The 14,133-nt window shown below is 43.6% G+C and overlaps 1 protein-coding gene across 2 annotated transcripts in view; it reads left to right on the plus strand.

Annotated features, from left to right (window-relative positions):
- The first annotated feature begins 2,311 nt into the window (after positions 1 to 2,311).
- LOC110518706 (ER membrane protein complex subunit 2) overlaps positions 2,312 to 14,133 on the plus strand; it is a 63,021-nt gene continuing 51,199 nt past the window's right edge. For both annotated transcript variants that reach the window (XM_036973882.1, XM_036973883.1), the window contains exons 1-2: positions 2,312 to 2,468; positions 6,445 to 6,558. In XM_036973882.1, coding sequence (XP_036829777.1) covers positions 2,333 to 2,468; positions 6,445 to 6,558 — 250 coding nt within the window. In that variant the 5' untranslated portion in view covers positions 2,312 to 2,332. The remainder of the gene's footprint in view (positions 2,469 to 6,444; positions 6,559 to 14,133) is intronic.

Here is a 14,133-nt window from a genome sequence, read left to right on the forward strand (position 1 = left end):
TCTTACTTAAGTCCCAAACAAAAATGCGGTAAAAAAAAAAATACAGTTAAGAATAAGAAATAAAAGTAACAAGTATTTAAAGACCAGCAGTAAAATAACAATAGCGAGACTATATACAGGGGGGGGGGGTACAGAACTGCTACGCTGCTGGGTTTTTCACACTCAATAGTTTCCTGTGTGTATCAAGAATGGTCCACCACCCAAAGGACATCCAGATAACTTGACACAACTGTGTTAAGCATTGGAGTCAACATGGGCCAGCATCCCCGTAGAACACTTTCAACACAGCGTAGTTGTCCATGCCCCGACGAATTGAGACTGTTCTGAGGGCAAAATTGGATGGGGTGAGGTGCAACTCAATATTAGGAAGTTGTTCTTATGTTTTGTACACTCAGTGTATTGCCTATCTCATGTGCCATATGTGGGGCTCTCGCAGCATGAAAACCTACGTAAGCAGCAGTCAAGGAGCACAAATTGGGTTTTCAGGACGGTTGCTATTGATCTCTCCTCATCGTGACATTCTAGCTTGACCCTCTCCAAGGTAAACAGCAGCCGTATGTTGAGATGTTTTTTTTTTTCTTTCACTACTTTCTTTCACTCCAGATACAGCTGCATCTCATGCTGACAATGTTAAAGACAGCTTGTTAAATCTGTACATGGTACAGAGGGCCTTTACCACCATGGCCTCGTCCTCTGAGTCTGGCCCCACCGTCTTTTCTGGTCGTTGGTGCAGGTCGGGAAGAGAGCAGGGCCCTGGCCTTTAACAGCACCCTGGCAGAGAAGGGAAAGCCCTTTACCCTGAAGGACAGTGTTTGCTTGTTTTAATGTGGTCGCCTCAGTATTTTGGTTTCCAGCAAAAACCCGACCACATATCAACTGACTGCCATGTGCAGACTTGAAAATTACAAGTCCACGGATCGTTTGAGCTGAACGTAAGTTCAACCGCACATAATGTTATTTTTTGTATCCCTGACAGAGATGATGACATTTTATAGTCCTCTTGTACACTTGTACTTGCCCAATAATGACCATGCTCTGCCTTTTTACAATGGCAGTGTCCTGTAAAAAAAACATAGTCCTGTTGACCTCAGACAATAGAACATTAACAAAGTATCTACAGTGCAGTGAGCGGTACTAGGGATGACATCAGGATTCTGAAATGTTTCTGTAAGTGAGTTTGTGCTTTGTCCACCTCAACAAGTGTGTAATGTGGTAGTGGAGTGTGGCGTGTAACTTACAAAGTCAGAGACATGGGACAGTCAGAGGCCCCTTGAGAGGGAAATCAAGACAAGAAAGGGACAACACAGCATCTCAAATGTGCTTTCAACACACAAGTCTTCTACTGCTGACATTCTGCTTAACCTACCTCAGAAGAAAATGAATTACAAAACTAAGCGTGAGACTATACAGCATCTCTGACCCCTTTCCAGCCCTCCCTGGTAACAACCACAAATCTAACCAGGCCTCGTGAAAGCTAGGTGTAAGATTAATATACATTTAGTGTGAGCAGCATTGCAGAGCTCGGAGACCTAAACCTCTGGAGAGGGCTAGCGTTGCGGTTCACGCCCTGTTTTGTGGTGGGTTGAAACAGGGTAATTTTAGGCCCAGTTACATGAATAATAACTGGAAGCAGTGTGTAAATCAGCGTTGTCAGATTTAATACCTGGGTGTGATGGGGGAAAGGGTGCATGCATTGCTTTTGTTTACATCTAGTCCCACATCTAGCGCTGTCATAACTCTTATGCTAACCAGTCTGTTATGATCCTCTTAAAGTGAGATTTTGCAGGCGTTGAAACTGTGGTCTGCTCTGAGTGTCAATTGTTACATTTAAGCAATCTATGCATCAGATAGTAGGATTCAATTACCCCAATGATTGAACAACTGCCTCAAAGTGAACATCCATGATAGCTTTGCCTGCTCAATTAAAACACAGCCTTTGAGCAAGCCATGCTAAAAGTACAATTTTATCCTTACCTCTCTTACCATTCCCGTTAATCATAAATTATTTGACTTCAATGATTCTTCTCATGTCAATAAAAATCGACATTTTACGCCCCACCACTCAATCATAATTTAATGAAAATAGTCTGGGTAGCCATTTGATTAGGTGTTCAGGAGTCTTATGGCTTGGGGGTAAAAGCTGTTTAGCCTCTTGGACCTTGACTTGATGCTCCCGGTACCGCTGGAGTCTTTGACCATTTGTATTACACTCATATTAATAGCAGGGGGGAAAACTACGGAAGCAGCAGAAATATTTAAGTCCATAGAAATGAACAAAAGACATTGAACATGTCTCAAAAACATGTTTGACTATTGTCGAGCTTGTCGACTGATGGTCACTTGTGGTGACACTACTCGGTGCTCAAAAGGGTCAGCAGAGACAAACCACACCCAGTTCAATGACGTTAAACCTGTGCTGCCAAGAGCGATGGCGTCGGTGTCAGAAATGTACGACGTAACCTGGGAAGGTAAACACAGACGATTAAACGTTTTAATGTACTGTACTGTATGACCGACGGTGGGTTGCTAAATCCTTGTCTAATTCGACGTAGTGCATTTTAGCCGTCGTTCGGCGGATGTAGCTGCGTATGTGCCATCTCATCACGCCAGCTGCTGACTTGTTCGCTAGCTAATTCGGCTGGCTAACACGAGATAGCCACTTAGCTAGCACATTATTTCTGCCTGGATTTCTTATTTTGAAGTTAGCTAGCTAACGTTAAGAATTGATGAATCTGTTTTTGTTGTCGTAGCTAACAGTCCACAGCATGTGTGAGTTTAAGGATACACAGCATGCTAAACTAGCTAGCCAGTTTAAGTACCTTACGCCTGTCATCTGATTATAACTAAGTTAGCTAGCAGTCTGTTTTCGCTCTGCCTCTAGCTGGCTTGCTAAAATACACGGTCCTGCAATGGATACTACTAATAGGCAGGGAAAACCCGTTTAGGTGATTTGTCTAACATCAAAATAAATCACAGCACGTTTTGGGTCTCAACAGTTAACTGATTAGTTTTGTACAATACCATTGGCCGTTAATGTTGTAAATGTAATTGAATTACTAAAACTGACATTTTAAAAGGATGCTGTTTCCTGTTGACAAGACATTGATAAATAGCATAATGCCAAAATACCGTTTTAAAGTGTCCAAATTGGAAAGTATTCAGACCCCTCAGCAAATTCCCCAGCAATCTACACTCAATACCCCATAATGACAAAGTGAAAACACGTTTAGAAATGTTAGTAAATATACAAATAACAGAAATACCTTATTTACGTAAGTATTCAGACCCTTTGCTATGAGACTTGAAATTGAGCTCAGGTGCATCCTGTGTCCATTGATCAGCCTTGATGTTAATACAACTTGGAGTCCACCTGTGGTAAATTCAATTGATTGGACATGATTTGGAAAGGCACACACCTGTCAATATAAGGTTCACAGTTGACAGTGCATGTCAGAGCAAAAACCATGCCAATTGTCCATAGAGCTCTGAGACAGGATTGTATCGAGGTACAGATCTGGGTAAGGGTACCAAAAAATGCCAGGGAGGTGATCCAGAACCCAATGGTCACTCTGACAGAGCTCTAGAGTTCCTCTGTGGAGATGGGAGAATCTTCCAGAAGGACAACCATCTCTGCAGCACTCCACCAATCAGGCCTTTATAGTAGAGTGCCTAGATAGATGGAAGCCACTCCTCAGTAAAAGGCACATGACAGCCCGCTTGGAGTTTGCCAGAAGGCTCCTAAAGGACTCTCAGACCATGAGAAACAAGATTCTCTGGTCTGATGAAACTAATATTGAACTCTTTGGCCTGAATGCCAAGTGTCATGTCTGGAGGAAAGCTGGCACCATCTCTATGGTGAAGCATGGTGGTGGAAGCATCATGCTTTGGGGATGTTTTGCAGCGGCAGAAACTGGGAGACTAGTCAGGATCTAGGCAAAGATGAACGTAGCAAAGTACAGAGAGATCCTTGATGAAAATCTGCTCCAAAGCGGTAAGGACCTCAGAATAGGGAGAGACGGTTCACCTTCCAACAAGACAACGACCCTAAGCACACAGCCATGCAACACTTTTTGTTTATCACATCCATCGATAACGGGGCAAACGTTTGGGGTAACTGCATTCTAAGACCTGCGACCCCCTGCGCATATGACAAAATCAATAGTACAAACCCAAATCTTTTTTAAGCAATTGATCTTGTGTCATCGTGTAGGCTATAGACATTCTGAGGTAAAAATGGATGACATCCTGATGACTGCCTCATCTCTGTACCCCACATATATAATTATCTTACAGATTCAACCACAAAGTCCAGGGAGGTTTCCCAATGCCTCGCAAAGAACGGGACCTATTGATTGATGGGTGAAAAGAGAAAAAAGCAGACATTGAATATCTTTTGAGCATGGTGAATTTATCACACTTCTGAATCGTGTATCAGTACACCCAGTCACTACAAAGACACAGGCATCCTTCCTAACTCAGTTCCTGGAGAGAAAGGAAACCGCTCACCGTGAGGCAAGTGGTGACTTTTTAAAACAGAGTTTAATGGCTGTGAAAGAACACTGAGGATGGATCAACAACATTGTAATTACTCCACAATACTAAGCTCATTGACAGAGTGAAAAGGAAGTCTGTACAGAATAAAATTATTCCAAAACATGCATCCTGTTTTCAACAAGGCACTAAAGTTATACTGCAAAACTTTTGGCAAAGCAATTAACCTCTTGTCCCGAATATGAAGTGTTATGTTTGAGGCAAATCCAATACAACAGTACCACTCTCCATACTTTCAAGCATAGTGGTGGCTGCATCATGTTATGGGTGTTAAAGAAACAGAATGGAGCTTAACCACAGGCAAAATCTAAGGCCAAATATGTGACCGATCGCCTCGATTCGGTCTTATGTAGCAACATTTGAAATTGTGTTTTTTACATTGACTAAAGTAGACTCAGAGCTAGAAAATGGTATATCATACACTGCAGTTGAGGAACAATGGGAAAGTTCTTCTGCTTTGAAAGTTGATAAACTTGTAAACCCACTTTTGAGAAAATGGTCCTTGAATGTTTTGGTACACCTTCTGGCGAGGTCTTTACACCCATTCAGCATCGTTCACACCCTCGTAAGCCTTAGCCCCACCCATCTCTTTAAGGATTCACTTGTGAGGCCATGTGGTAAACACGCAATATCAAATAATATCAGAGTTTATTTGTCACATGCATAGGATACATAAGGTGTAAATGGTACAGTGAAGTGGGTTAACTGTATACATGGATGAACGCTTCACGGCAGACTGGAACCATTTAACTAAGTTTTGTTTGTAGCTACATCTTGGGTGTGTTCGTAAATTCAATATGGAGTGCCAGAGTGACCTCTGGGCGTTCGTAAATTCAGAGCGTTGTCAGATTGTCCGTTCTTAAATTCAGAGGGTTTGTTCAGTAGGGTTGGTCCGAGCGTTCTGTCCTTACAACGGCAGTCAAGCACCCAAGCTAACATTGACTACTTCCGGACACAAATGAGAGAGAATCTCACTCTGACAATTTTACTCGCCCTTGCAGACCTGGTTAGGCTGTTTTGTTGGTTAGGCTGAGTGTTGGTGACTAACTGTGCTGCTGGCAACAATTCAATTGTTTTTTTTAGGAAGGTTTACTTATTCCGGCAATATTCAACGAGTGTTGAGCGTTTGTAAATTCATCAGTTATTCTGTCGGAGTACATAGCCAGGGTGAGTTTACGAGCACACCTCTTGTCTGGCCAGCGTTGTGTCAAGTCACTCCGGTTCACAATGACCGTGGCGTGTGCAGGAAGTAACCCATTACTTTATCCAACTGATCTGTCGATAGCGCCTGCTAAATTGGGGTCATCAATGATGTTGAGAAAAGTAGCAAAACTTTTGTAGTTCTCGATGGCTAATGTTATATCTTTCAAAAAGGTTGCGGTAGAAAGGACTGTCATCACATACTGAACAGCTCACGTTTTAGACAGACGCATGCTACATGGCAGACCAATCCAAACTCCTCTCCTGGCATGTCCAGCCCATCCATTATCTCAGCCAAACTAATTGTACAATCCAGGTGTGCAAAGCTCTAGAGACTTACCCAGAAAGACTCACAGCTGTAATTGCTGCCAAATGTAATTCTAATATGTATTGACTCAAGGGGTTGAATACTTATGTAATCAAGATATATTAGTGTTAGACAAATGACAAATCCATTTTAATTCCACACAACAAAATGTGGAGAAAGGGGTGTGAACACTTTCTGAAGGCACTGTATGTCAGGAACCAGTAGGTAGCCCAGATTTTAGAGAGTTGGACCAGTAACCAGAAAAAGTGTGCACTGAACTGCCTACTCGAGTAGAGGGCTGCTGGTTCAGGATCATTACCATCCACTACTGTTGTGCTATTTAGCAAGTTTTGATAATTGGAATGTTTTGATCATTGTGTTCACAGAAATGAGAGACAAGCTGCGGAAGTGGAGGGAGGATAACCACAGAAACAGTGAGCAAATCGTGGATGTTGGTGAAGAATTGATAAATGAGCATGCATCCAAACTTGGAGATGACAGTAAGTACATGTATTAAATCAAGATTCACATCAGACCAATTTCTAGTGCTGCTGTAGTAGGCAGAATCTGTTTGTACACAATGATCCACAACACTAGCCATCCATCACAAGATGTTTTGGAGCCAAGGACTTTATTTGTCAATTTGGTTTCATTCTTGATTTAAGAAAAAGTAGCATTATAATATGAAGGATGTCAACTTTGAGGCTAGACATTTTGGTGATGGAGGTGTATAGTGTTTTCAGGCATCAAATATATACACAAAGCCAACATTTACAGTTGGGCAGCATGTTCCATTTTGACTACATTTAGTGGCAGAAGGGGACAGTAATTAATATACTGTATTCTCAGTCTGGCAGAAAACATGCAAATACTCCAATCTAGATTTTATATGGGCTGCTATGGTTTGTAGTTTCTCTGCAACATGATTGCTAGAACAGGTTGTACAGTAGGCCTATGACTGATTTGGTCTTGTCACAGTTCTCTGCTCATGAAAGCAAGGAAGGGCATCAATCTCTTAGAAAATGACTGGTTCTCCCAATGGTGAATTAATTCAGTATGGAATCAAGGAGTACCGACTTCCTTTGTACAGGCATAGAATAACAGGGAACCAACCTGCGCTCATAAGGATACCGCTGGAGATATGATTAGGCCTGTGTTATGCTGCGAAGACATTGAATACATGTTACTTAGAAGGAGAGCGACCATACACTTGTTAACACCTTCCTGTTCAGTTTACACCCTTTTCACTGGTAGTCCAATGGGAGACTGTCCACTCAATCGGTCATATAATGTATGCATCGTTTTTGATTGGTCAAAAAAAGAGTCCCAACATTTAACAAGGCACACCATTTAATTGAATAGCATTCCGGGTGAAGCTGGTTGAGAGAATGCCAAGAGTGTGCAAAGCTGTCATCAAGGCAAAGGGTGGTTACTTTGAAGAATCTAAAATATATAATATATGTTTTGGTTTCTACATGATTCCATATGTGTTATTTCATAGTTTTGACGTCTTCACTATTATTCTACAATGTAGAAAATACAAAAAATAAAGAAAAACCTTGAATGAGTAGGTGTGTCCAAACTTTTGACTGGTACTATACATACATACATACATACATACAAACATACATACATACATACAGTGTCTTTGGAAAGTATTCAGTATCCCTTGACTATTTCCACATTTTTTTTTTTTACCTCATCAATCTACATACAATACCACATAATGACAAAGGAAAAACAGTTTTTTCACGTTTTTGGCTGATTTATTAAAAACTGAAATACCACATTTACATACGTATTCAGACCCTTCACTCAGTACTTTGTTGAAGCACCTTTGGCAGCGATTACAGCATCAAGTATTTTTGGTTATGACGCTACAAGCTTGCCACACCTGTTTTGTGGAGTTTCTCCTAATCTTCTCTGCAGATCCTCTCAAGCTCTGTCAGGTCTTTCCAGAGATGTTTAATCAGGGTTCAAGTCTGGGCTCTGGTTGGGCCACTCAAGGACATTCAGAGACTTGTCCCGAAGCCACTCCTGCATTGTTTTGGATGTGTTCTTGGGGTTGTTGTCCTGTTGGAAAGTGAACCTTCGCCCCAGTCTGAGGTCCTGAGCGCTCTGGAGCAGGTTTTCATCAAGGATCTCTCTGTACTTTGCTCCGTTCATCTTTCCCTCGATCCTGACTAGTCCCTGCCAGGTTTCCTCCAGACGTGATGCTTAGCATTCAGGCCAAAGACTTCGATCTTGGTTTCATCAGATCAGAGAATCTTGTTTTTAGGTGCCTTTTGGCAAACTCCAAGCGAGCTGTCATGTGCCTTTTACTGAGGACTGGCTTCCTCCTGGCCACTCTACCATAAAGGTCTGATTGGTGGAATGCTGCAGAGATGGTTGACTTTTTGCAAAGTTCTCCCATCTCCACAGAGGGACTCTGGAGCTCTGTCAGAGAGACCAGCCATGGGTGGGCCAGGCCAAGCCAATCGGCCTGAGTTTTTCCCCACAAAAGGGCTTTATTACAGACAGAAATACTCCTCAGCAACCCCACCCCCCCTCAGACGATCCTGCAGGTAAATGCGTCCGATGTTGAGGTCATGGGCTGGCGTGGTTACACGCGGTTGTGAGGCCGGTAGGACGAACTCCCTCAACTTGAGACATCTGTGGCATTGTGTGACAAAAGTGCACATTTTAGAGTGACCTTTTATTTTCCCCAAGCACAAGGTGCACCTGTGTAATGATCTTGCTGTTCAATCTGCTTCTCGATATGCCACACCTGTCAGGTGGATGAATTATCTTGGCAAAGGAGAAATGTTTACTAACAGGGACATAAACACATTTGAAGAAATAAGCTTTTGTGTGTATGGAACATTTATGGGAGCTTTTATTTCAGCTCATGAAACTTTTACATGTTTTGTGTATTTATATGTTCAGTATATTTATATTTGTCTTATGGCTTAGGGGTAGAAGCTGTTCAGGGTCCTGTTGGTTCCAGACTTGGTGCATCAGTACTGCTTGCTGTGCGGTAATATAGAATCTTGGAAAATGTTTAGGGCCTTCCACTTACACCATCTGGTATAGAGGTCCTGGATGGCAGTGAGCTCAGTCCCAGTGATGTACTGGGTCATACCCACTACCCTCTGTACTGCTTTGCGATCGGATGACAAGCAGTTGCCATACCAAGCTGTGATGCAGCCAGTCAAGATGCTCTCAATGGTGCAGCTGTAGAACTTTATGAATATCTTTTCAGCCTCCTGAGGGGGAAGAGGCGTAGTCCTGCCCTGTTCACGACTGTGTTGGTTTGTGTGGACCATGATAGACCCTTAGTGATGTGGACACAGAGGAACTTTAAGCTCTCGACCTGCTCCGCTACAACACCATCGATGTGAATGGTGGTGTGGTCAGCCCTCCATTTCCTGTAGTCCATGATCAGCTCCTTCGTCTTGCGGCTGTTGAGGGAGAGGTTTTTGTCTGACCTCCCTATAGGCTGTCTTGTCATCGGTGATCAGGCCTGCCACTGTTTTCATCGACGGTGTTGCAGTCGTGCACTTCTTCTTGTAACTCTTTTTGGAGCAGGGGTAACGTGTCTTGCTCTGGCACTTTGGGTTCCTAGTACTCGCCTCGGAAACCTGACACTGCCACCCCCCCCCCCCCACCCCCACCCCCCGTATATTTTTAACCTCAGTTTCAACATACTCTCCTGCAACATGCCTTACCCATTGTTTTCACCTCAGATTCAACATACTCTCCTGCAACATGCCTTACCCATTGTGTTATGGATCTGCTATTTTCTATACTTTATAACCAGAAACCCCAACAGCAGCTAGCCAGCTAACTAGCTAGTAGTCAGTAAGCCACTGCTAGCGGTCATCAGCTAACCTTAGCCCGGTCAACTCCTGCCAGTCTGCACAGCGCGATTCAACCCAGAGCATACCAGACTGCCTTTTTTTTCTTCACATCTCCGGTTTCCTACCGCAAGCACTGAACCTTTTCACCTGGATCATCGCAGCTAGCTAGCTGCTATCTGAGTGGCTATCCCCTGGCTCTAACATCTCTGTCCCAAAGCAAGCACCAGTGAGCCTGGAACTAGCCCTGTGCTAGGCCAATCTCCTGGTTAGCTGATGAGGTCCGTCAGCCACTCCTTGGGCTACAATACATATTTTGCCAATTTGCCTGGACCCCTTTTCCTTCGTTTCAACAGGCTCCTCCGTTGCGACGTCCCCTGAAGACCCATCCGTTAGCTGCGGCCCGCTAGCTGTCTAGAGCATATCGGACTGTTAGCTGAAGCCATTTTCTTGGGCTACAATACCTATTTTGCCAATTGACCTGGACCCTTTTACTGCCTACACGGAGCCCTGCCGATCCAACAATTCTGGTGTGCCGACGTAACCGTCCGAAGGGGCTTACAACAGACTTCTTCCATCGCGACATCCCCCTAAGGCCTTTCTGCTAGCCCCAGCCTGCTAACTGTCTGAATCGCCATGTCTCCAACTCGCCAAGCTTCCCACTGGTCCCTATGATCACTCGGCTACGCATGCCTGTCTCGTCCATTGCTGTTTTGGTTAGTGATTGTCTTATTTCACTGTAGAGCCTCCAGCCCTGCTCAATATGCCTTTTGTTTCACCTCCCACACGTGGTGACCTCACCTGGTCTAAATAGCCTGGTCTCATAGCCTTTAGCCGTACCCTTAACCTACTTCTCCTCTGTTCCTCTGGTGATGTAGAGGTTAATCAAGGACCCGCAGTGCCTAGCTCCACTCCTACTCCCACTCCCCAGGCGCTCTCATTTGTTGACTTCTGTAACTGTAAAAGCCTTGGTTTCATGCATGTTAACATTAGAAGCCTCCTCCCTAAATTTGTTTTACTCACTGCTTTGCTTAGGAAGGCCACCGAAAATCCTGAAATTTCCATCCCTAACTATAACACTTTCCGACAAGATAGAACTGCCAAAGGGGGCGGAGTTGCAATCTACTGCAGATATAACCTGCAGAGTTCTGTCATACTATCCAGGTCTGTGCCCAAACAATTCGAGCTTCTGCTTCTAAAAATTCACCTTTCCAGAAACAAGTCTCTCACTGTTGCCGCTTGTTATAGACTGTGCCCTGGACACCATATGCTGTGCCCTGGACACCATATGCTGTGCCCTGGACACCATATGTGAATTTATTGCCCCCCCATCTATTTTCAGAGCTCATACTGTTAGGTGACCTAAACTGGGACATGCTTAACACTCCGGCCGTTATACTATCCAAGCTAGATGCCCTCAATCTCATACAAATTATTAATGAACCTTCCAAGTACAACCTCAAATCTGTAAACACGGGCACCCTTAAATAAGCATTTAAAAAAATATAGAACCAGGAACAAATATAGCCCTTGGTTCACTCCAGACCTGACTGCCCTTGACCAGCACAAAAACATCCTGTGGCGTACTGCATTAGCATTGAATAGCCCCCGCGATATGCAACTTTTCAGGGAAGTTAGGAACCAATATACACAGGCAGGAAAGCAAAGGCTAGCTTTTTCAAACAGAAATTTGCATCCTGTAGCACAATCTCCAAAAAGTTCTGGGACACTGTGAAGTCCATGGTGAATAAGAGAACCTCCTTCCAGCTTCCCACTGCACTGAGGCTAGTAAACACTGTCACCACCGATAAATCCACGATAATTGAGAATTTAAGTAAGCATTTTTCCACGGCTGGCCATGCTTTCCACCTGGCTACCCATACCCCGCTCAACAGCCCTGCACCCCCCACAGCAACTTGCCCAAACCTCCCCCATTTCTCCTTCACCCAAATCCAGATAGCTGATGTTCTAAAAGAGTTGCAAAATCTGGATCCCTACAAATCAGCTGGGCTAGACAATCTGGACCCTCTCTTTCTAAAGTTATCCACTGCAATTGTTGCAACCCCTATTACTAGCCTGTTTAACCTCTCTTTCGTATGGTCTGAGATCCCCAAAGATTGGAAAGCTGCTGCGGTCATCCCCCTCCTTCAAATGGGGAGACACTCTAGACCAAACTGTTACAGACCAATATCTATTCTACTCTGCCTTTTCTAAGGTCTTCGAAAGCCGACTTAACAAACAGATCCCCAACCATTTCGAATCCCACCGTACCTTCTCCGCTATGCAATCTGGTTTCAGAGCTGGTCATGGGTGCACCTCAGCCACGCTCAAGGTCCTAAATTATATCATAACCGCCATCGATAAAAGACAATACTGTGCAGCCGTATTCATCGACCTGGCAAAGGCTTTCAACTCTGTCACTCACCACATTCTTATTGGCAGACTCAACAGCCTTGGTTTCTCAAATGACTGCCTCGCCTGGTTCACTAACTACTTATCACACAGAGTTCAGTGTGTCAAATCGGAGGGCCTGTTGTCCGGACCTCTGGCAGTCTCTATGGGGGTGCCACAGGGTTCAATTCTCGGGCTGACTCTTTTCTCTGTATACAGTGCCTTGCGAAAGTATTCGGCCCCCTTGAACTTTGCAACCTTTTGCCATATTTCAGGCTTCAAACATAAAGATATAAAACTGTATTTTTTTGTGAAGAATCAACAACAAGTGGGACACAATCATGAAGTGGAACAACATTTATTGGATATTTCAAACTTTTTTAACATCAAAAACTGAAAAATTGGGCGTGCAAAATTATTCAGCCCCTTTACTTTCAGTGCAGCAAACTCTCTCCAGAAGTTCAGTGAGGATCTCTGAATGATCCAATGTTGACCTAAATGACTAATGATGATAAATACAATCCACCTGTGTGTAATCAAGTCTCCGTATAAATGCACCTGCACTGTGATAGTCTCAGAGGTCCGTTAAAAGCGCAGAGAGCATCATGAAGAACAAGGAACTCACCAGGCAGGTCCGAGATACTGTTGTGAAGAAGTTTAAAGCCGGATTTGGATACAAAAAGATTTCCCAAGCTTTAAACATCCCAAGGAGCACTGTGCAAGCAATAATATTGAAATGGAAGGAGTATCAGACCACTGCAAATCTACCAAGACCTGGCCGTCCCTCTAAACGTTCAGCTTATACAAGGAGAAGACTGATCAGAGATGCAGCCAAGAGGCCCATGATCACTCTGGATGAACTGCAGAGATCTACAGCTGAGGTGGGAGACTCTGTCCATAGGACAACAATCAGTCCGTATATTGCACAAATCTGGCCTTTATGGAAGAGTGGCAAGAAGAAAGCCATTTCTTAAAGATATCCATAAAAAGTGTTGTTTAAAGTTTTCCACAAGCCACCTGGGAGACACACCAAACATGTGGAAGAAGGTGCTCTGGTCAGATGAAACCAAAATTGAACTTTTTGGCAACAATGCAAAATGTTATGTTTGGCGTAAAAGCAACACAGCTCATCACCCTGAACACACCATACCCACTGTCAAACATGGTGGTGGCAGAATCATGGTTTGGGCCTGCTTTTCTTCAGCAGGGACAGGGAAGATGGTTAAAATTGATGGGAAGATGGATGGAGCCAAATACAGGACCATTCTGGAAGAAAACCTGATGGAGTCTGCAAAAGACCTGAGACTGGGACAGAGATTTGTCTTCCAACAAGACAATGATCCAAAACATAAAGCAAAATCTACAATGGAATGGTTCAAAAATAAACATATCCAGGTGTTAGAATGGCCAAGTCAAAGTCCAGACCTGAATCCAATCGAGAATCTGTGGAAAGAACTGAAAACTACTGTTCACAAATGCTCTCCATCCAACCTCACTGAGCTCGAGCTGTTTTGCAAGGAGGAATGGGAAAAAATTTCAGTCTCTCGATGTGCAAAACTGATAGAGACATACCCCAAGCGACTTACAGCTGTAATCGCAGCAAAAGGTGGCGCTACAAAGTATTAACTTAAGGGGGCTGAATAATTTTGCACGCCCAATTTTTCCGTTTTTGATTTGTTAAAAAAGTTTGAAATATCCAATAAATGTCGTTCCACTTCATGATTGTGTCCCACTTGTTGTTGATTCTTCACAAAAAAATACAATTTTATATCTTTATGTTTGAAGCCTGAAATGTGGCAAAAGGTCGCAAAGTTCAAGGGGGCCGAATACTTTCGCAAGGCACTGTAC

Source organism: Oncorhynchus mykiss, chromosome 3 (genome assembly GCF_013265735.2).
Source record: "Oncorhynchus mykiss isolate Arlee chromosome 3, USDA_OmykA_1.1, whole genome shotgun sequence".
Taxonomy (NCBI): domain Eukaryota; kingdom Metazoa; phylum Chordata; class Actinopteri; order Salmoniformes; family Salmonidae; genus Oncorhynchus; species Oncorhynchus mykiss.